The sequence below is a fragment of the Musca vetustissima genome, unplaced genomic scaffold (assembly GCF_032173495.1).
Source record: "Musca vetustissima isolate MV318-11 ecotype Yass unplaced genomic scaffold, APGP_CSIRO_Mvet_v1 utg14119, whole genome shotgun sequence".
NCBI lineage: Eukaryota > Metazoa > Arthropoda > Insecta > Diptera > Muscidae > Musca > Musca vetustissima.
Window position 1 is genome coordinate 169,444 of NW_026878456.1, and position 24,188 is coordinate 193,631.

Below are 24,188 nucleotides of genomic sequence, written 5' to 3' on the forward strand. Positions count from 1 at the left end.
TATACACGCCAAGAGCTTTCATTCCAATAATGAAAATTATTTAATTATTTTCTTTAAATTCTTACATGTACACAAACCACTGTCCCTAGACGACGAGGTACATTTTGGATTAAAATCACCAATTAATCAGCTAATTTTTGTATTTGTATTTATTTGTAATATTTATGTACAGGCTATAAGTCTGTTTTATGTTTATCTTTATTTATACGGTACATATCTTAACATTAAACCACATTATGTAGTACATATGACTTATTCATAACTTAACACTGTATGTGTATTTTTTCACATGTATTCTTTAGATTTTTTGAAACTATTTTTTCATTAGAAATGATTCAAACTTTATGGAGTGATTAAAAAGCCGATGCTATGTATGGAAATTAAATGGTGGATTACTATTGCTGTTGCTACTATCCGCTGAACTTAATGTTTCTGGTGTGGCCTCCTTGGTCTGTAGGCGTGAAATATTGGGATCACGTTTTTCACGACGTTCACGATCTTTATCCTTTTCACGATTGTGCTTATGTTTATGCTTGTGTTTGTGCTTCTTTTTGTCTTTCTTCTTTTTCTTCTGCAAAAGGAAATCAGAATACAATAAAAAAACAACAAATATACATTTATTCCGTCTACAAACCTTCGAAGAAGCATCCATTTTCTGCCTAAGATCTCCATCTGCCCTTGACGAATCAAAGCTACTATCCATTCGAGTGATTGTTGTCTCCGATATATCGATGATTGTCACCGAATTTTCATCTTCATCGAATACTTCACTTTTTAGTTTTTTCGTCTCCGAAACGTATGTTTCACTTTCCGCATGTGTTACCTCCAATTTATTTGATTCGCCCTCATAAATTTCATCTTTTATAACTTCATTTGCGACAGTGATTTCTTCGTGCGTTTCTAATTTTATACCTCCAACATCGGTATCTTCAAATGCTTCACTGGCTGTACGTTTTATTGCTGTCATAACATTGGATTTGCTATCCAAGGCATCGGTATCATCACGTCGTATTTCCGATTTAATTTCTGGTACAATTTTGGGTATCGTTGACATGTTCGATGTACTGGATGAGGTTTTCTTTGATGTACCTTCACGTATAAAATCTTTATACATGCTAGTCATTTCGGCCGATTGCAAGCAAAGGGGACGCCTCGTACCATAAAGGGCATAATACAAATCTACCATGTCACAACGTAGTTTTGTATCAAAAGCCAATTTGTTACTAAAATTAAAAATAAAAAATGTTGTAAAAATCGAGTAGCTACAACACAAATATATTTACTTCATATTGCTCCAAAGTCTCTCCACCAATTCTGGACGATCTAAACGGCTTTTTGATTCTCTTGTAAAGGGGGGATTATCAATTAATAACCCAGCCAAAGCATGGCGAGCTGCTGGATCTGGATCGGTCTCCAGCAGCGTTATTAAATGATCCAAATCTTCCCATCTACCATCGACCTTTACGAAATCGACTAAACATTCCATGGCTGCAATACGCAAATCCAAATATTGTCCATATGCAGCATAGCAGCGATAAATATTCGGCAACGAGGGTAAGTGGCCACATTTTTGTAGTTTTCGTATTACTTTTAAACATGAAACAGATACCATGTACTTGTAGGAAGGTAAATGTTTTTCCAAATTCAATAGACGTGTCACCTCTTCCAGTACCAGCCTTTGTTTTTTGAGTAAAAACATTTGTTAATATGGCAAAATTGACAATAAGTGAATAAACAATAACCTACTTTGCATCTGCTGAAAGACTGTCCGAAGTAATGGGAGTGCCTCGCAATACCACCGATACAACTGGCGTAATTGAATTACCCAATGCATTTACCAATGCTGATCTATAATAGACATCACTATAATGATTTCGTGTATTGTCATTGTATTTGAATAGATCGAAGAGAAAACGTAAAACTTCAGGTGGACAGATACCATGAGATGTACGAAGACCTAAATTTATAAAGAAATACACATTATTGTGAAATACAAAAATAGAAACATGGTTTATAATACCTACCAGCCATGGCTACGGGTATAACTTTTTGGAGGAAATACAATTGAAAATTAGAGAAATTATTTTGTTTTATTATGTGTGGTGCACTAAATGATCCAAAGAACTTCCGGAATATATTTAACATTGCGGGTGGGCCACTCCATTGGGTAACCATTTGATTGGCAACCTAATGAAGAAATAAATAAGCAAAAAATATCGACTATAGTTGTAGTTTCATTGTCTACTTACCTTTGTTAAACAATTTGCTGCCTCACAACGAACTTTATAGAAAAATTGTTCATTTTCAATGGCATCCGTCAAAGCAGAACGAGTGGCATTTGTGGGATATTTCTCCAGGGCTTTAATAGCCTCAAATTGTGCAGTAACATCACGTTCATGTCTTAATTGAAATTGCCATTGAAAATCCGGTTGTTCAATATTTAAATCTCTTATCAATATCATTTCAGGATCTAATCGTATCCATAATACTGGAGAGTCACTAAAATATTAAAAAAAAACATAATTGTATATTGTACCTATATAAGAATGTAGAAATTCAAATTCTCAAAAAACGTAACCTACAAAACATTGGGTATCATAGTATAACTCATAATTCATATCAATAATTAGTTGAAAACATCTATTCTAAATTCGATCCAGACCCACGTTAATGTTCGATATTTAGAATTCTTGATTAAAAATAATTTTTTGTTGCAACTTACTCCATGGGTGATAAATCCATGTCAACCTCCTCCCCAGTACACAAGGGAATTTTCTTTTTCTTATTACGACGACTTTTCGAGTGGCATGTTATATCCGCCTTGACTACAACATTCTCAATTTGTAGCATATGTTTAAAAGTACCATCCAATTCTTGTAGTTGTACCAAAAGTGGACCATTATATTTGCGTACACCCCGTTGATTGACAAAATCTTGACGTATTTCCAATTCAATTGTGTTACGTTTTCGATTGAATACCGATGTTAGCGAGAATTTGGCATGTCCTCCAGTGCGTACCCATTGATCCATAAAGACCGACATATCTTTACCGGTTACCGTAAAGATTGCCTTTATAAAAATATTTGTAGATATAAGCAAATGATGCCAAAGTCCTGAACCAATTTTTGTTCCAGCCGCGTTTGTTGCTAAAGCCAATTGCTTATTAAATACCTTGAAAAAAAGAAATAAAAAATTATACTACGATACAATAAAAAGGAACGTCTTTTTTGTGTCTAACCTGTATTAGTAATTCTTGGCCTATACGATGTTCCAACATTCGTATAACTAAATGGGCTTTCCTTCTCATCGCATCCACATATTTTGGCGACACGGTGTGTAAACTTTTTATAGGAAAATAATGTATAATTTCCTGATGTTTGGCGGTGGAAGCGGCAGGGTTGGTGCTACTAACAGGTAACGGAGCAGGAGGCTGGCTACAATCCAAAATAATACCTCCATACTGCTCTTCATACTTTACCACACGATCCAGTTCTTTTTGTATCCATTCGCGGTATTCATTGGTACCAAAACATTTGCGTGAATAAAGACCACATAAATATTCCGCAATACCTTTGGCCAACCAGGTATCCGACCAATGATGCGATGTTATGAAACAACCAAAAAACTGTTCAGCCACTGCTCTGGACATAAGAGTTCGCGAAATATACGTTTGATCTATTATAGCTATGCTGTGTAAAAGATGTACCGAAGCTATGCTCATTGTGGCATAGGCACTTATGTCGGCATCTGCGTGATCTACAAATACCTGTTTGTAGCATGTAAATGGATAGCGGGTAGATAAGGTCTCTTCGAAAAATTCAAAAGCTTCGTGCAAATAACGCACTGTATTTTTGAGTAATGGTAACAACTGGGGCAAACAAAAGTGTGTTACTTCGTGCATATGCGGATCAACATAAATTTCAAATGGTCCCACAGCTAATGCTATATTTGGGGCACACACGGGAACATTTAGAGCATAGTGAAATGTTTTTCTACGCAAGTCGGGTGTCATTACCACCTCCATTAGTTCACCACAAGAAACAGCTGTTAAGTGTTTATCCACTGTGAATTCCAATTTCCATGTACAGGGATCAGCAAAACTGTCCACACATGGAAACCATAAACGTGACGAGTTCTCATACGAATTTGTATACATGTGAGCACTGTTGGGTTGAGGATCATCGTCATTTGTGGGCGGTATAACAAAATGTATACCACCTTGAGGATTTTCCAAGGAGAATTCAATACCAATTCGCAATCCCCGACCCTCTTGTATCATATGGTAACCTTCAGGCGGTACCTGGATGAGCAATTCTCCACAATTTGCATCGGGATCCGTTTTTTGTGCTGCTGTTAAATGAAACTTGGAAAAAGTTTCCAATGAGCGGCTAAAGACAAAAAGTAGAAACACGATTACACATTTCATTTGCCATTAAAAATTGAAACTTACGTCTTGGAATCGCCTTGGCATATATCCAGAAATGGATCAAAATAAACAAAATCTGCTTCGCAGACATCATTCAGCAGCACTCGGTATACCCGACACTGCTTAGCATTTAAACGTATGATTCGCAAATTTTCCTTTGTCGGCACAATGGTTAACTCCACAGCACCCTAAAATTAAAATTACAGCAATGAAATACGCTTCCGGTGCATAGTGTATTGAAATGGATCACTTACAATTATACTTTTCCTTTCGAAACTAATGCCGGTCAGACTAACAATTTGGTGAGCCGTGCTGGAATGAAAAATAAATCATTGAACGAACTATTTACCAAATAAATTTCTTCTTTTTGGAATACTTATAATTTAAAGGGCCTTGCCGGTTGCTCCTTAACTTTGAGATCAAGTTCTGGTTCCATTATATTGCCTGATTTTTGATTATTTATTCAGGAAGCCTATAACAATTTTTGATGCATTTATTCTTCTATTCATCGAATTGATTAATGTAGGTAAGTTATTCCCAGCTCCAAGCGAATATTTTCCTCCAGCCAACAGTCCCAGCTAGTGTTGTGTTGTTTGAACTAGTTCAAAGTAACTATTCTGCAAAAGGGACGATCGGTACTAGGTCCGGCTCTTCCGTTCGCCTAGTTCATTTTGCTCATCATTTTCTCAACAGTTCAGGTAACATTAGGTAGGTTCGTTTACTTGTTCTGTAACATTTACTCAGTAAAATTTTACTTATGGCCTTGATACAAGAGCCATTAACACTAGAAAGACGGGCATTTTTTATATACCTATATTGCCTAAAATCGGTCAAAATGACCTCATTCTGAAAGAATTTTTATTGTGTAAAGAAAATTTTTTAAACTAATTTTTTACTATTTTTTACATTATTTACAATCATACAAAACGTTGTTATTATTTGTTTTCGGTGGTAGGGCTCTCGAGTTTCCCCTTTTGAAAAATAAGAGCGCGGACAAAATGTTCGAAAAAAAGGAAGTCTTTACTCTGAAAGTGAAATCGACTGAAAATATAAAATTAATTTTTCCCGATTTGTATGTTCGTTTGTGTTTCTAGAGTAGCAAACGGGTTTCGATGTTGTTGTACTGATCTGGTCATATAAGAAATTTACTTTATATAATAATAAAAGTAGTTTGATTATTCAATATTTCACAAAAGGTCAAAATGACCGCTTTTAGGCAATATAGGTATAGCACATGTGAATACGGGGAATTAAAGAAGGGAGGAAGCAGCTACTATGATTAATAGACGTAGTTCTGTGTGGTACAAAAAGTCACCTAATTTTAAAAAGCTGGGTCATAATATACACAATTGTTTTTGTACTTGAAATTGAAAAACAGTCAAAATGACTGCCTTCGGCAATCTAGTGTTAATGTCATATGTACTGTCAAATTTTACATATGTTGCAGTATGTAAATGCAGTATAAATGTACTATGTTCGAAAACGGCATGTGCGTCAGAACTTGTTATCATGTTAAACTACTATATGAAGATTTATTTACATTTATGCAATGGAATTGAATATAAACACACTGGTTTAACGAAATTCCGTAAAATGTAAACTAAAGCTCCGTTACAGAACCTAAAAGAATCTACTAATTTTACAAGTTTTGCAACTTTTTACTCGAAAACCGTTCCTGAACCCACAGAACTGGTAAAGCATTGAATCAAATTTAAGAGAGCACAGTACAAAATGGCGTTCTCTTTGTAAACTTTTTACCCGAGTAAAAAGTGGTAAGTCTCCTTTTCCACAGGCAAATTTTTTGTTTTCTTTATTGAAATATTTGCTTGCTTTTCAAGTGGCAAATATTTCTTTGCCAAATTTGAGAATCAAAATACAAAAGAAAGTAAGTAACGTCAAAAATGTTTACATTTTAAGGAATTTTTCGAAGAAATGGATATAATTTAAAACATTTTAAACATAAAAAAAATTTATTTTATAATATAAATTGCAAAAAATAAAATAAAAAAAAGTGGTAAGTCTCCTTTTCCACAGGCAAATTTTTATTTGGCAAATTTTTTGTTTTCTTTTTTCAAATATTTGCTTGCTTTTCAAGTGGCAAATATTTCTTTGCCAAATTTGAGAATCAAAATACAAAAGAAAGTAAGAAACGTCAAAAATGTTTACATTTTAAGGAATTTTTCGAAGAAATGGATATTATTTAAAACATTTTAAACATAAAAAAAAAATTTATTTTATAATATAAATTGCAAAAAATAAATTTCACTTGCACAAATTAAAGCAACAGGTTTGTAAACAAAAGCCAGCTGTGTGTCAGTAAAACGAATAGGTTAAAAAGGAAATGTCAACAAAATTGTTTTCAACGAACAGAGCAAAGCAGAATTTGCGGGGTTTTATACTTATCGGGATTGGGATTGGTGTTGAGAGTTTTTCTCTCTCTCTCATTGGTAAATTGTGAATTGAGTTGGAAAACATTACCACAGGTAAGAACAAAAATGTATGAAAAGGTACCTAAAATTCTACTTCAAATGATAATAAATCATAATTATCGAGAAATATTGGCCAATATTTATACCAGTTATTTGCATAAATAATATATGTTATAATTTAAGCGTAAATGTATTCACGAATAATAAAAAATCTACTTTTTGTTTTGGTACGTTTATGTCAATTCGTACCTTTTGTGAACAAAAAGTACGCTTGTTACAAAATTAAAAATAGCGCAACTCTAATTACTCTCTCAAGAGAGAGAAACTCTCAACACCAATCCCAATCCCGATAAGTGTAAAACCCCGCTTTGCGTGTACCGCAAATTCTGAACAGGAAAAGTTTTGTTTTTTGTTTTCCTCGCACCCCTCTTGCCTACAAACTCAGAATTTGCCAAATAAAAATTTGCCTGTGGAAAAGCAGTCTAACAACGTAGCGGACCTATGCTAGTAGTGTTATAAAACGTTAAAAAAATAAAGTACACATGATTTACACATGACACTAGTTATACATTGGCCACGAGGTGGCAACACTGCAAATAATGGCGTCGTATTTTTATTTCGTGTATGAGTCAGCATTTTTTCACCAGTATACACAATATTTCACAAGTTAGCGTCATTAACAGCTCAAACAGTTCGGAAAATCCGTTGCAAACAGTTCTTGAAAAATATAACTTTATCTTTGAGTATGTGATTAATTTTATATTTCTTAAACTTCAATAATTTTTTGTTGAAAAACAATTACTAATTTGTCCTCTTTTTTATTTTTTAACAATTATTAGTTAGAAAATGCAGATCTTCGTGAAGACTCTCACCGGCAAGACAATTACATTGGAGGTTGAACCTTCAGATACAATTGAAAATGTAAAAGCTAAGATTCAGGACAAAGAAGGCATTCCTCCAGACCAACAACGTTTAATTTTCGCTGGTAAACAATTGGAAGATGGACGTACCTTATCGGACTACAACATCCAAAAGGAATCGACCTTGCATTTGGTATTGCGTCTTCGTGGTGGTATGCAAATATTTGTCAAGACATTGACTGGTAAGACAATTACATTGGAAGTAGAACCTTCAGACACTATTGAAAACGTCAAGGCCAAAATCCAAGACAAAGAGGGTATTCCCCCAGACCAACAGCGTTTGATTTTCGCTGGTAAACAATTAGAAGATGGTCGCACTTTGTCCGATTACAACATTCAAAAAGAATCTACATTACATTTGGTTTTACGTCTTCGTGGTGGCATGCAAATTTTTGTTAAGACATTAACTGGCAAAACCATAACATTGGAAGTGGAGCCATCTGACACCATTGAAAATGTGAAGGCCAAAATCCAAGACAAAGAGGGTATTCCCCCAGATCAGCAACGTTTGATTTTCGCTGGTAAACAATTGGAAGATGGACGCACCTTGTCCGATTACAACATCCAAAAGGAGTCTACCTTGCATTTGGTCTTGCGTCTTCGTGGTGGCATGCAAATTTTTGTCAAGACCCTAACTGGCAAGACCATTACCTTGGAAGTAGAGCCCTCTGACACCATCGAAAATGTCAAGGCCAAAATTCAGGACAAAGAGGGTATTCCCCCAGATCAGCAACGTTTGATTTTCGCTGGTAAACAATTGGAAGATGGTCGTACTTTGTCGGACTACAACATTCAAAAAGAGTCAACCTTGCATTTGGTCTTGCGTCTTCGTGGCGGTATGCAAATTTTCGTCAAAACCCTAACTGGCAAGACCATTACCTTGGAGGTGGAGCCATCAGACACCATCGAAAATGTCAAGGCCAAAATTCAGGACAAAGAGGGTATCCCCCCAGATCAGCAACGTTTGATTTTCGCTGGTAAACAATTAGAAGATGGCCGCACCTTGTCTGATTATAACATTCAAAAGGAGTCAACCTTGCATTTGGTCTTGCGTCTTCGTGGCGGTATGCAAATTTTCGTCAAGACCCTAACTGGCAAGACCATTACCTTGGAAGTGGAACCATCAGACACCATCGAAAATGTCAAGGCCAAAATTCAAGATAAGGAAGGAATTCCTCCAGACCAGCAGCGTTTGATTTTCGCTGGTAAACAATTAGAAGATGGCCGCACCTTGTCCGATTATAACATCCAAAAAGAGTCAACCTTGCATTTGGTCTTGCGTCTTCGTGGCGGTATGCAAATTTTCGTCAAAACCCTAACTGGCAAGACCATTACCTTGGAGGTGGAGCCATCAGACACCATCGAAAATGTCAAGGCCAAAATTCAGGACAAAGAGGGTATCCCCCCAGATCAGCAACGTTTGATTTTCGCTGGTAAACAATTAGAAGATGGCCGCACCTTGTCTGATTATAACATTCAAAAGGAGTCAACCTTGCATTTGGTCTTGCGTCTTCGTGGCGGTATGCAAATTTTCGTCAAGACCCTAACTGGCAAGACCATTACCTTGGAAGTGGAACCATCAGACACCATCGAAAATGTCAAGGCCAAAATCCAGGACAAAGAGGGTATCCCTCCAGATCAGCAACGTTTGATTTTCGCTGGTAAACAATTGGAAGATGGCCGCACCTTGTCTGATTATAACATTCAAAAGGAGTCAACCTTGCATTTGGTCTTGCGTCTTCGTGGCGGTATGCAAATTTTCGTCAAGACCCTAACTGGCAAGACCATTACCTTGGAGGTGGAGCCATCAGACACCATCGAAAATGTCAAGGCCAAAATTCAGGACAAAGAGGGTATCCCCCCAGATCAGCAACGTTTGATTTTCGCTGGTAAACAATTAGAAGATGGCCGCACCTTGTCTGATTATAACATTCAAAAGGAGTCAACCTTGCATTTGGTCTTGCGTCTTCGTGGCGGTATGCAAATTTTCGTCAAGACCCTAACTGGCAAGACCATTACCTTGGAGGTGGAGCCATCAGACACCATCGAAAATGTCAAGGCCAAAATTCAGGACAAAGAGGGTATCCCCCCAGATCAGCAACGTTTGATTTTCGCTGGTAAACAATTGGAAGATGGACGCACCTTGTCCGATTATAACATTCAAAAGGAGTCAACCTTGCATTTGGTCTTGCGTCTTCGTGGTGGAATGCAAATTTTCGTCAAAACCCTAACTGGAAAGACCATTACCTTGGAGGTGGAGCCGTCAGATACCATCGAAAATGTCAAGGCAAAAATTCAGGACAAAGAGGGTATCCCCCCAGATCAGCAACGTTTGATTTTCGCTGGTAAACAATTGGAAGATGGCCGCACCTTGTCTGATTATAACATTCAAAAGGAGTCAACCTTGCATTTGGTCTTGCGTCTTCGTGGCGGTATGCAAATTTTCGTCAAGACCCTAACTGGCAAGACCATTACCTTGGAGGTGGAGCCATCAGACACCATCGAAAATGTCAAGGCCAAAATTCAGGACAAAGAGGGTATCCCCCCAGATCAGCAACGTTTGATTTTCGCTGGTAAACAATTAGAAGATGGCCGCACCTTGTCTGATTATAACATTCAAAAGGAGTCAACCTTGCATTTGGTCTTGCGTCTTCGTGGCGGTATGCAAATTTTCGTCAAGACCCTAACTGGCAAGACCATTACCTTGGAGGTGGAGCCATCAGACACCATCGAAAATGTCAAGGCCAAAATTCAGGACAAAGAGGGTATCCCCCCAGATCAGCAACGTTTGATTTTCGCTGGTAAACAATTGGAAGATGGACGCACCTTGTCCGATTATAACATTCAAAAGGAGTCAACCTTGCATTTGGTCTTGCGTCTTCGTGGTGGAATGCAAATTTTCGTCAAAACCCTAACTGGAAAGACCATTACCTTGGAGGTGGAGCCGTCAGATACCATCGAAAATGTCAAGGCAAAAATTCAGGACAAAGAGGGTATCCCCCCAGATCAGCAACGTTTGATTTTCGCTGGTAAACAATTGGAAGATGGCCGCACCTTGTCTGATTATAACATTCAAAAGGAGTCAACCTTGCATTTGGTCTTGCGTCTTCGTGGCGGTATGCAAATTTTCGTCAAGACCCTAACTGGCAAGACCATTACCTTGGAGGTGGAGCCATCAGACACCATCGAAAATGTCAAGGCCAAAATTCAGGACAAAGAGGGTATCCCCCCAGATCAGCAACGTTTGATTTTCGCTGGTAAACAATTAGAAGATGGCCGCACCTTGTCTGATTATAACATTCAAAAGGAGTCAACCTTGCATTTGGTCTTGCGTCTTCGTGGCGGTATGCAAATTTTCGTCAAGACCCTAACTGGCAAGACCATTACCTTGGAGGTGGAGCCATCAGACACCATCGAAAATGTCAAGGCCAAAATTCAGGACAAAGAGGGTATCCCCCCAGATCAGCAACGTTTGATTTTCGCTGGTAAACAATTGGAAGATGGACGCACCTTGTCCGATTATAACATTCAAAAGGAGTCAACCTTGCATTTGGTCTTGCGTCTTCGTGGTGGAATGCAAATTTTCGTCAAAACCCTAACTGGAAAGACCATTACCTTGGAGGTGGAGCCGTCAGATACCATCGAAAATGTCAAGGCAAAAATTCAGGACAAAGAGGGTATCCCCCCAGATCAGCAACGTTTGATTTTCGCTGGTAAACAATTAGAAGATGGCCGCACCTTGTCTGATTATAACATTCAAAAGGAGTCAACCTTGCATTTGGTCTTGCGTCTTCGTGGCGGTATGCAAATTTTCGTCAAGACCCTAACTGGCAAGACCATTACCTTGGAGGTGGAGCCGTCAGATACCATCGAAAATGTCAAGGCAAAAATTCAGGACAAAGAGGGTATCCCCCCAGATCAGCAACGTTTGATTTTCGCTGGTAAACAATTGGAAGATGGCCGCACATTGTCCGATTATAACATTCAAAAGGAGTCAACCTTGCATTTGGTCTTGCGTCTTCGTGGTGGAATGCAAATTTTCGTCAAAACCCTAACTGGAAAGACCATTACCTTGGAGGTGGAGCCATCAGACACCATCGAAAATGTCAAGGCCAAAATTCAAGACAAAGAGGGTATCCCCCCAGATCAGCAACGTTTGATTTTCGCTGGTAAACAATTAGAAGATGGACGCACCTTGTCCGATTACAACATTCAAAAAGAATCGACCCTTCACCTTGTTCTGCGTCTTCGCGGAGGATCTTTCTAAATTTATTACAAGTTTGAACAAATCGAAACATTTTATTTTATATTTTTTGCTTATGAATGCTTAAATTAAAATCGTATTATCAAACCTTTGTATTAAATTAAAATAAAAATTCGATATTTAATGAAAAATGCAATTGCTTTATTTTTTGTTAGCCATGTTAGGTAGTTTTTAAAGATGCAGGGCATAAAAATTTATCCAAGTAGATTAACTAGTAAATATTAATTTAAAATTTAATTTATTTCACAATTACGACATCACTTGAACCTGGTACACCGGCTTCCAATAGCATTGTCTTGACATCATCAACAGAATACGTTTTCCCCACACAGATTTTTTCTAAGAAATCTAAAAATTCTTCATAATCCAAGCGCCATTTTCTGAAAAAAAATGCAATTTAAAAATCGTACACACTAGCCAAGATGAACATTGTCGTGAACTCTAATTTTCAATGAAATAAAATCGTAAAATAATATATTCTTTAAAAAGCACAAGGAATTTGTTTCTTCTGTTAGCCTATCAATCACGTCGGCGTGTGTGTGTTTGAAATATATCTTCACCTAAATTCCATATATGCCAAACCCGTCTCTGTCAGAGTAAAAGTTGTTTTCAAAAGTTTTGCCTGATCAAGCCAATAATCAATTTGTGACAACAAAATGCAATCGTAATCTTCATTGTCCAAATCCATGGATACAACAATATTGTTTGCATACAAGTGAAATAAAGATTCCAACGTGTGTTTTTTAGGTTTATCATCATCGTCCGCCATCGTTTTGATTTAACGACAAATTTTGATAGAATATTGATTCTAATGTATAATAAGAATTTGCTCGATATAAAAAAAACTATTTAATACTGAATTTTCTTTGTCATGTGAACTATTAAAATTAAATTAAATAAAACCATTTAATTGATACGAAGGCTGATTCTATAAAAAACTCATTGAATTTTTTTTTATTAAAAAGAATTTATAAGAAATTTTTAGTCATTGTAAGCAAATACAAAAAAAGAAAGCATTAAGTTCGGCCGAACTTTGGATACCCTTCACCATAGGTATACTGAGCGGTACTTAAAATGAAAATATAGGGAACATACCAACAAAAACAAACAACAAACAGCAAAATGTGTTGGGAACAAAATGTGGACCTACACCGACAATTCTACAAACCGATTTACGTAAACCATTTTGTACACCAAATACAAATTTCAGCAAATTTTAATGAAACCGATATGGATAAGGCATGGTAGATAGAGTGGAACATATTTATAAAATCCTCAATTTCGAACCTTATATGGGGAGATGCCTAAATTCTGGCCAATATATTTCATTATTATCTGGTTCGTTTTTTTTTATCGCGATATCCTTTTGAAGGCGGAATAATTACAACAGATGTCTAAATGGTCTTATGGTAAAAACTGACAATTTCGAGTAATGACTATCCTCCACCATATTATGGTAGAATACGCGAATATTAACAATTTTGAGGGAGATTTGTTACCACATATGACTACAAAATTACAGCGAATTCGGTTGAAAAACGCGCTTAAGAACCCTAAAATACCCAAAATGGGTGGTACCCTTTTATGGGGGCTATACGAAAAAATGGACCTACATTTATAATTTTTAGCAGAGACATTTGCAACCCAATAAGAACTCAATGTGCTAAATTACAGCAAATTTGGTCGAAAAATACGAACAGAACCCCAACCCCCAAAAAAATACTTAAAATTAAGGGATACCGTTATTTGGGGGCTACCAGAAAAAGTGGACCAATATTTATTTTTTAATAGAGAGATTTGCTACCCAATAAGAGCTTAAAGTGCTAAATTACAGCAAATTGAAATTGAGTGGTACCAGAAAAAGTGGACCAATACTTTTAGTGGAGAACTCAATGCGAATTCGGTTGATAAACGCGCTCATGAACCTCAAAATACCGAAATTGTGAGTACCGTTATATAGGAACTATGTCTAAACGATATATTCTATATTTGAGCTTGACCTGCCTGCAGACTATGCAAAATTTTGATCTCTCGTTTCGTTTAGAGGCTACATTGATTACAACAGACTGACGGACATGCTTAGATCGTCATAGAATTTTACACTGATCAAGAATATATATACTTTATAATGTAGGAAATGATTATTACGGTGAATTACAAACGGAAAAACTAAATTAATATATCCTCCATACTGTGGTGGAGGGTATAAAAATAAGAGAGAAAGGGAACTGACCAAAGAACGAGCATGGGCAAATGGACACAGACTTAATAAGAAAAAAACCTCCCTCCACCTCGTTGTATTTCGAAGGACAAAAAATAAAACACATACATCAAACATTTAAGGGCTTTTTAACTTATTTATTTTACGTTTTATTTACAATAAATGGTATCGTAATTATAAGAATCAATTTAAATATATTTATAATTTTTTCGTTTAATATTAAATTTTGTTTTTATCGAAATTACTTTTCTGTTTGTTTTGTTTATGTAGCAAAAAAGAAAGAAAAGAAAAATAAAATCGTAAATTGAGATAAATTACATGTTTAATGTTGTTTCCTTCAACTGAACGGCGAACATATTTATAACATATTTATATGCATATAAAAAGAAAATACAAATATATAATAATGTATTTATAAATATATTGATAAATGTATTTTTTCAGGTGTATATGTATATATAAAATGCTAAAATAAAACTTTACGAGAGAACAGGAGAGATTGTATTATTATTAATATTTTGGTATAAATTTTGATTTTAAATTTAACGAACAAAAAACATTTGATCTATTACACGAGGATTTGGACGCCAATTGTTTTCTTGAAAATTTGGGTGGAAAAATAACACATACATATAGAAGGCAAAAAAAAAATAATTGAGGAGGAAGATGTTTAAATAATGATAATGTGCGACAAGATTTATAAGTCTGAAACAATTTGTGGAACTTTGATTTTGAAGAGAAACGCCTAATGTTATGAAATTTTTTTATCATTTTTTTTTTTTTTTTTTTTTATAAAAAGTGAATAACTGACATTGTTCCATTGCGGATTGCAACTTATTGAATTGGAATACTCTAAAATAGGATAATAATATGTGTGTTTATGTCTAGAGGGTGGCTGAATTTGATCAAGAGGGGGATGAAGTTTCTTTCTATAGATATTCTGTTCTGTGTATACATAATTATATTTGCAAAATAACGCAACGCACATAATACACACCTATGGCATCATTTAATCTATTGTTTATATCGAGGATGCTAGTTTTTCACTGTCACACCATTAGATTTTTATTGGTAATGCTACTATCACCAGCATCATTGGGATGTTGAAATGAACAATGCTACAGCTTTTTCTATTTTTTTTTTGTTTTTTGTAACAGAGTATATTAAATACTTTTTGTTGTTGTTTTTTTTCTTCATTTTTAAATCATATTTTTCTGTATGTATATAAGAATATGGGTGTATGATGTTTATGTGGATCTTTGTAGTGTCTTCTTGTATTTTTTGTTTTGTTTTACATAACAATTTGTTTATTCTTTTTTTGTTTTTTTGCTATTACACATTTTTCTTTGTTCTTGGTGTTGTTTTTGAATTTTTTTCTTCGTATAGTTTAAGTGTAGAAAAACATGTATTTTGTAAATTGTATGTTTTGGTTGATTTGTTTTGCTTTTTTTCAATATAATATCAAAAGGAATGCTGCTATAAAAAGCTGGTTAAATACGTTCTTACATGGGTCCATCGACATGGCTTACTTTCAAGCGGAAGTAATAAAGCGAGCGGCCGCATAAAAATGCGCCAATTAAAAATAAGCCAATATATGCCACATAAATACCCGCATGATCCTGTGGAGATAGAATAATGAAAAATGAAATATTATATTTTGTTAAACAGTACAGTAGACAATGTAAATAATAAATTAAAAACTAAACCAAATTTCCTACTTAAGAAACTAGAAACATTGCTAAAAAAAAGTAATTTCCGAGACATAAATTGGTAAAGCGCATTGCTGGATAATAACATATAGTCTAAGTTCTGTAGCAAATTGGATTTATTTAAATTTAATTGGGAGAGAGTGCCAACTTTGTAAGGAGTATGAAAAAATCATGCGATATAATATATACTATATTAAAAATTGTTATAAAATTTTTGGAAATTGGGAAATGAGAATTTCCTCTTCCAAAAAAAGGTATTTGAATTCACATTCATATTTCTCAAAATGTTTATAATTGTGGTATATATAATAACTATATTTACTGTAATGGATTACACATTTTATCAACGCTTTACCAATCTCTGTCATCATTGTTTTGTTTTTTTGTACTTACTTGGGCATATCTGTGAGTACCAACGGTTATACCAATAGCAGTAATCAAAACAATTAAACCTATAATTATGAAGAGAATACCACGACTAAAGGCGAAACGTGAACCCACCGATGACACTTTTCTGCAGTGTGGACAACGGGCCAGCGAATTGTGAAATGTATTAAACTAGAAAGAAAAAAAAAACGTTCACCAATTACACATTTTTACATTTTATTCCGTCAACGGACTTACCAAAAATGTATCCGAGCAATGACCACAATTTACACGACACATACCCGGCATTGTGGGTACAGGTGGTGTTACTGGACTGGGTGCTAAATTAATAATACGCTTACAATTGGGACGTGGACAAGCAATACGTTGAGAAGAACTTTTGCAAATAAGCAAACAATTGCATGGGCAACGTACATATTTTTTACCAGGTGGAGCATTACGTATAGGCTGCAAAAAAATAAGAGATAATTATTTGTTATTAAGATTATTGCATAAATTGAAAATATATCACAAATATATATATACATACTGTAGCTTCGTTACACTGAAGACACTTAACGACATGCTGATCACGTTTTGATGTTATATCAATCATATTTTGGCAAACACGACAGGTGACCATGGGTACACCACCAGCGGTGCCCTGTTGGTATGGTGGTGGCACTTCATCGGGACCAATGAAAGGCACATTCGATTGTTGAACTCCTAGATTAAAAATGAAATAGATAGTTAAAAATTACTTTAATATAATCATGCTATTGAAAATTTATTGAAAACAAAAAAGGATTTAAAATAATAGAGAGCTATATATGGTGGAAAAATACTTTGGCGAGCAAATTGAGAAGCGAAATTCGCCATAGGTCAAGTTTCTAAGTTATGACGTGACGAATTCAATTCATGAAGGACAAGCATTATATCTGAAACGTTTTCAGTCAAATCGAATGATTATTTTTTGGGGAACATTTCGTCCTTATATATCTAGTAATTATGCGTATTTGAAATGTACGCTCATAAGATCATACCTACATTATATAACTAAAATTATGTCTTATTTTTTTAGCCCCTCTTTCAAAATCTGTTGGAATTTCCCGGTAATTATCAAAAAATTGAAATTTGTCGCACAGTGTAATTTATCAAACCTATATCGTCAGCTAAAATGCAAAAAGGCGTAACTAACAAAAAATTGAAAATTAACTTTTTGAATGAATATTGTGAATGTCAATAAACTACATGTGTTGACAAAGTTTTACACGTCTGCGGTCAAACAAGGAGTGGGTTTATTTGATAAATGCAAAAAGGCGTAACTAACAAAAAATTCAAATTTTTACTTAATTGTTATGACTGCCATTAAACTAAATAACTAAATTTGTTAAAAAATTATAGTCTATTATTCGTCATATGCAATATCACACTGCCTGGCAAACTTTTTCATTTCACATGAAATGTTTATAGTTTTCATTCAAAACAGTTTTTTGCTTCTCCTACACAATTATGCTTTTGTTAGTTACGCCTTTTTGCATTTTAGCTAACGATATGTGCTGCATATTTGTGCTTAGACTGAAACTGCAACAATAAATGTATTTAATTCATTCACACATTCGTATACAAAACAAACAGCCACATTATATTCAATCAATTTTACTTGAAATACTTCAATCGATTAAGTAGTTGATATAGTTATGCATATGAGTAAAATAATTGTAGTCAATAATAACCAAAGCATAGCCGACATATCAATAATATTGGCATTATTACAACATGCGATAATACAAGTATGGAATATACAACATTCCAGTGCAATATGCAATCCGTGTTTTTTTTCATGCAAAATCCTTCTAAACATTTCCATAATTCTCCTAATAGAGCTGAGATTATATTGATAAAAAAAGATTTAACAATTTTAGATGGATATTCTAAAAATGAATACAATACCATTAGGTAATAAATAATAATTGCAAATATGTCGTTAAAATGTGTCTATTTAAAAATTACACATTTGGTGTTCTTCTGTTTCAAACAGGATGGTAATAACAAGTACATTTTAACTTTATTCAAAAATATATTAATGGGAATCAAAAAACATTTTCCGATTTATTCATTTCTTGTAATCTTGAAAACCAGACAATAAAGAACCAACAATGGTTTATTTATGTAAACAAAAAAGAAAAGAGTTGATTATTTGTTGCTGACTGATATGGCGCACAGTGTGGAAACAAGAGTACTCACTCAACCTATAAGAACGAGCCTGTGTATTTTCATATATAGCCCATAACTGGTTATAGCTACGAAATGTGATAACATGATGAATGAGTCATATGTGAATAAGTGCAAACATTGTCTTTCTTATATTTTGGCTTTTTATCGTCAGTAAACAATATTTGTTGTAATTTTTGTTATTGTATTTATTAGTTATAAGTAAGTCTGTGTAGGCGAACAAATATTTTTCGAACGGTAAAATGCATCAATAATTAGTATGCTTACGTACATATGTATACCTGTACGTATATATGTAGGGTAAACTTATCAATGAAATAGTAAACAATTTTAAACATATCGTTTGCTTGTTATTCTATCAAAAATATTTCATTCAACTAGAACACAGATAAGAAAAGTAAACCTTTTTAAAAACACATGCACTAACCTGTATTAAAAACTAGCCACATAATAGTAAAAGTTCCAGACATATAGATTATGAGATTATTTCAGAAGAATCTTCGCGTAAATTAAAAGTGGGATTAATGAGACATATACCTGCAGAGGCAGCCTCTTGCAGCATTAATAGACAAAACATTCTAATCACAAGAACTACCATATATATCAGTAATATTAGCCACAGCTTTAAAACAGAACAAACAACTTTTGTTTTTGGAATCTATCTTGGCGCTTTGGACTATGCTTTGTAAAAATAATATGTTGGGGAAAAGGAAATCCATTATTTTTATATGGACTACAGGCTTCGGAATGCGAATATGCACCGTTTTGTTGTATGATTTGTTGCCATTTTAATGGTAACTTCATAATGGCTCTCTCGTAGAAGTCCTGCTCTCTGTTTGCAAAAAAAAAAAAAAAAAAAAAAAAACTATAGTGTTCGATTTTCACAATTCTCCCTAGATACCATTTTTTTATCATTAAAGAAATTTTGCAATGCAAGAAAAATATGATAATCGATTGGTGCCAAGTCCGGATTGTATGGCGTATGCATTAAAACTTCCCAACCATGCTTCCGAAGTTTCTGGCGAGTCACTGTAGATGTATATGGCCTAGCGTTGTCCTGGTGGAACACGACACCTCTCCTGTTGGCCAATTATAACCGTTTCTGGTCAATTGTAAATTGTTTAAAATAATTATAGTAGATTTTTAGCTTCTGGGCGATGTTACGACTGTTAACATGCCGGTCACCTTCGATCATTTCTTCGATTTTATCGACATTTTCGACGACCGGTCTACCTGTGCGAGGTGCATCTTTAACATCAAACCGATGTTAAAGATGAACCGAATGTACGAAACCAAAGTGGCAAATAATTGGCTGTTAAGTATCGGAATCATAAACACCATTTAAAACATTAGCCGCCTGGCTTGAATTTTCGCCTTTGTCAAAGAAAAACTGTAAAATGTACCGAATTTTCTCATTTTTCACTTTCATTTTTAGCACCCTGCAACTCATAATTATTTTACTGCCAAAAGTTGCCCTTCCAACGAGCATAAATCTATCTATTATTTGATCGATACTTTATGAGAAATCTATCAGTACAGCCATCTGCCGAAAAAATAATGGATTTATTTTTCCCCGACCTAATTATTACTACGTACAAAATTTGGATAAAATTTGAAACTGGTCCGAAGATGCATCATATCGGTACTCACCTTCGGTTACCTTTGCTAATAAAAAAACGATGTGCAAAATATTAATTAAATCGAATATTCCAACCGTTTCATTTCAGATGACGACTTTTTTAAATTTGATCCTTTGTGTATTTCAGGAGTGGTACCAGAAGCAATGAATCAGAATCGTGACTGCACATACCCAAAACCTAACAAGTAATAACTCCTGCCATTCATCTAATTTCAGCTTTGCTCAGATTCAACATCGAGTTTATTCTTTTAGCTGACACATTGCACCTAGGTTCGTTCTGCCAAAGTTCATTGGGTCGTTCGTCAAAGATCGCCTCATTGAGATCCTCGTCTAGCAAAGATTTCAGCTTGGAAAACATTACAGTTACTATCAAACCTGTAGGTAAGATCAATGCCTATCCTTTTACAGTACACACCATTGCCTGTACCTCTTCCATCTTGGATACGTTTGTGTAAAAAGCCACACCGTCCAGAGGAGGATTACTACGGTTCCAGTCGTCTCTACTGCGGATAACGACATCTATATCGTCAAATCTCAGGACTCGTGATATATAGTGGCTTACCTTGTACGTTCAAGAAACATCCATGTCCATCTATGTGCACGATTTAAGTTTTAAAACAATATTACTATTAACAAAATTTGAACCAAAAAACGGCTACACCTTTCGAACTGTTTCGGGAAAAAGTTTTCTCAACGCTCAAGAACCCATCTCTTTAAATGTGGGACTTTACCCTTCTTAAATGCATTATAATATTAATTCATAATCAGTCTACACAAAAAAATCTGCAAGGAAATTCAATTCTCAAAAAACTAGGTTGACAAAATAATTTCCGGAATTTAGTGAGTATTTATGACATTCGCCTATGGAAATGTGCAACACCTATTATGCGAACAAAATGTTGACAGAAATTATAGGATTTCTTAGAAATTTCCAAGTTATATAGAACATTTGAAAGCCCCTTTCTTGTTAATATGTATTTCTGGACGGATATATTTACAATGCTATAGTCAGGATTATCAATGTTACAAATTTGGGAATTTTCCCCATCCATCCCTAAAGTAATTTTAGATGAATTATGAATCATAACTGTGACATATCTGACTCTGTATGACATAAGAAGTGGCATGAAGCAATGTATGTTGTTGATATTACATTTTAATTATGCTATCTGTGGATGTACCAATTTTGGGTTAGTGTAAACAAGTTGTATATTTTGTTCTTGCATAGGCAAGATAAAACACTCATTATCTTAGTTGTTTATTTTCACAAGAATAAACCACCCTCATCCTCCATTTTTATCAAAAAAAAAAAAAAAAAAAAAAAAAAAAATGGACAATGAAGATATAAAGAGAATGTCATTTGTGTAAGATTTAATTGTAGTGGCTTGAATATTTTGTACATCCCCTATTATGGCAAGAATTCGAATGAATGCAATGCAGTATTAAAAAAAAAAACGACAAATAAATAAGTAAACGCTAGCAGAAATTTTATCTAGTCAGAGGGTGTAACCTGATGAGATTGAATAAATAATAAAAAATGTGCCTTTGGTGACAGATGAATGAATGTAACTGTTACTATCACAGCACTTTTGTGGTTTCAACCACATTGAATTGGCTGAGAGAAGAAAAAACTGAAAAATAGGTAATAAACTATAATACTAAAACTAACAACAATATACGGTTAATGAACCTACTTACCATCTGTCTGCTGCGGTTGTTGCTGGGATGGTGCTACACCCTCATCACCACCAGCCTGGGCTTGGGGACCGGCACCAGATGCAGAGGTGTACATCGAAGTGTTTTCATCATTCTTCAATAGACTTTGTCTTTCAGAAGAATCACCCATCTTACTGTACTGTTCGTTCTTTGCTTGCAAGGAAAACGTAGAAAACCAATCAAAATTTCTTTTGTAATTTTGTAGTTTTTCTTCCTTTTTTCTTTCTTTTTTTTTTTGGCTTTTTTGTTCTTCTTTGGCTTGTTTGTTGTTGTATACACGTCACAGTTTGGGTTTATTCCACTTTGTTGTTTCGAATTTGTTTTTGCGTTTTATCTATTATTTATTATGTACTTTAATTGTTGTATTTTTGTTTGATTGGAGAAGAAGGCCTGGAAAAGAGAACAAAAAATAGAAAACAGCTAAACTGAGGTAGTGGTGTCCACCATCATCGTGTCATCTCATATATTTCACTTGCACTTCACAATTAAAATTATAGTTCCTTTGTTCGTCTTTCTATGATGGTTTATCGAATTTTCTCTTTCAGTTTTTATTTCACAATTTTTCGTGTTCGATTTGAATATTTCCACGGCACGACAATTTCAGACTTTATTTCGTCACATACCCACACCAAACTCAATTCAGTTAATATGCATTATTTCTACAATAAAAATAATTTCATTTTCTCTATTTTCTTCAATTTATCTCCAACTATTGACTATTGTGTCCAGAGAACAAAGCTCTTGTAATTCGACGGCGGCAGTAACATATTGTGGAGGCTTGACAATAATGCGGTTAATGAATGCAAAAAAATGCATTCATTATTTTTGCTTATCAAAAACCATATACGCCCCTCGTAGAAGACCGTCTACTAAGAAATCAATGTCCTAATTCTCAAATATTATTAGAAATTATACATAAAATTATTATTCTTCAGATTTCTAGTCGAGGTTTCCATTCAAGCAAGAACACATTTCCACCAACATAAAACTAGATTGTACATGAATATTCACTTTGTAAAAATCACAAAATTCACGGCTATAGCGGCGGCTGAACAAAGGCGTACACCGATATTTTCGCAATAAGAAATTAACGCCGTTGCGGCCTTTTGGCTTTGTTTAACAATGATTTGCATCCATTATCTGCCGATTGTATTTCACTTGTTCATGTTATTTTATTGTTAGCACATTATCTCTATTCGATCATTACCACAATTTACTGCCTTTTGTATACCTTAATCGAATATTTTATAACTTGATTCCCCGTTCAATAAATCATTGCAATTTTTCCTGTACAAACTCAACACTGCGAATTCTACAAATTGGTGATTCTCCGAATGAAGAAATCGGCCGAATCAAATAGAATGTCAATTTTTTCATTGTTGTTAGGTTGCAAATATTAGTACTATTTTGGGTAGTTCTTGTATGGGTACGCAAGACTTTTTGACATTTGTGTTTGAAGTAGCTTAAACCACATCGAACATGTATTTATGTAATGCCGCACGGTGTATCAAGGTATATTTAATAAGGTAGCCGCATCGGCCCAGCTGTTGGACAAATAAATGTCAAAAATGTTGTTGTAATGTTGAACCAAAAAATTAAAAAACAAAATTATGAATTAAAATCTCCGAATTTCGAAGAGCTTTTTTGGCAATACTTTTATTAACATTTTCTACAAAAATTTGTGTAAAAAAATCTTGTCAATCTGTTTGTTTTGGCAAAATATTTTTGACATATCAAAATACAACAACCGATGTTTGTTGTAGAAATTCGCCGATGCGGCTACCTTGTATATCTACCTTGCGGTGTATTACGAAAATTTAATTATCCCATGCCTGGCACAATTATTCAAGATATGCCATAATACATATGGTCTGTTCCCGTACTGCAAGAATCTACTTCTTTTTACTACGATAACAAATGTTCCTTTATGATATCGAAGAAAATAGTAAAATCTAGTAGATTCTTGCAGTACGGGAACAGGCCAATAATTCATCTATAAATAAAATTTTTTACGTAGTTATCTAGGTCTGCTTTTCCACAGGCAGATTTTTATTTGGCAAATTTTTTGTTTTCTCTTTTGAAATTTTCGCTTGCTTTTCCATTAGCAAATTTTTCTTTGCCAAATTTTGCGAATCAAAATACAAAAGAAAGAAAATAAAAGTCAAAAGTGTTTGCATTTTAAAGATTTTTTTTTAATATTTTTTTTATTTTTTATATATTTAATTATATAAATTGCAAAAATTAAAAATTAAATTTCACTTGC

At 34.5% G+C, this 24,188-nt stretch overlaps 4 protein-coding genes across 7 annotated transcripts; 1 reads left to right on the forward strand and 3 right to left on the reverse strand.

Moving 5' to 3' along the window:
- Window positions 1–336: 336 nt before the first annotated feature.
- LOC133323208 (transcription initiation factor TFIID subunit 2) lies at window positions 337–4,862 on the reverse strand. Its single transcript, XM_061532162.1, has 11 exons — window positions 4,819–4,862; window positions 4,681–4,744; window positions 4,451–4,614; window positions 3,239–4,388; window positions 2,723–3,171; window positions 2,250–2,499; window positions 2,025–2,187; window positions 1,747–1,957; window positions 1,284–1,676; window positions 635–1,223; window positions 337–571 (listed from the first exon to the last, which is right to left on the reverse strand). The coding sequence occupies exons 1-11, from the start codon at window positions 4,860–4,862 to the stop codon at window positions 368–370; spliced, it is 3,681 nt and encodes a 1,226-aa protein (XP_061388146.1). The 3' UTR covers window positions 337–367.
- Window positions 4,863–7,676: 2,814 nt separating this feature from the next.
- On the forward strand, window positions 7,677–12,043 carry LOC133323210 (polyubiquitin-C-like). 4 transcript variants are annotated; one of them, XM_061532166.1, is made up of 2 exons: window positions 7,677–11,057; window positions 11,286–12,043. In XM_061532166.1, exons 1-2 carry the CDS (start codon window positions 7,702–7,704, stop codon window positions 12,040–12,042), a joined length of 4,113 nt encoding a protein of 1,370 aa, XP_061388150.1. In that variant the 5' UTR covers window positions 7,677–7,701; the 3' UTR covers window position 12,043. The 4 variants fall into 4 exon arrangements, with proteins under 4 accessions (XP_061388150.1, XP_061388149.1, XP_061388151.1 ...); XM_061532165.1 differs by having other exon boundaries at window positions 7,677–10,373; window positions 10,602–12,043; XM_061532167.1 differs by having other exon boundaries at window positions 7,677–9,689; window positions 9,918–12,043.
- Window positions 12,044–12,277: 234 nt separating this feature from the next.
- On the reverse strand, window positions 12,278–12,825 carry LOC133323214 (uncharacterized). Its single transcript, XM_061532171.1, has 2 exons — window positions 12,600–12,825; window positions 12,278–12,419 (listed from the first exon to the last, which is right to left on the reverse strand). Exons 1-2 carry the CDS (start codon window positions 12,806–12,808, stop codon window positions 12,278–12,280), a joined length of 351 nt encoding a protein of 116 aa, XP_061388155.1. The 5' UTR covers window positions 12,809–12,825.
- A 2,869-nt stretch (window positions 12,826–15,694) lies between these two features.
- On the reverse strand, window positions 15,695–22,321 carry LOC133323212 (type 1 phosphatidylinositol 4,5-bisphosphate 4-phosphatase). Its single transcript, XM_061532168.1, has 5 exons — window positions 21,908–22,321; window positions 16,886–17,061; window positions 16,594–16,803; window positions 16,363–16,527; window positions 15,695–15,879 (listed from the first exon to the last, which is right to left on the reverse strand). The coding sequence occupies exons 1-5, from the start codon at window positions 22,053–22,055 to the stop codon at window positions 15,763–15,765; spliced, it is 816 nt and encodes a 271-aa protein (XP_061388152.1). The 5' UTR covers window positions 22,056–22,321; the 3' UTR covers window positions 15,695–15,762.
- Window positions 22,322–24,188: the final 1,867 nt, after the last annotated feature.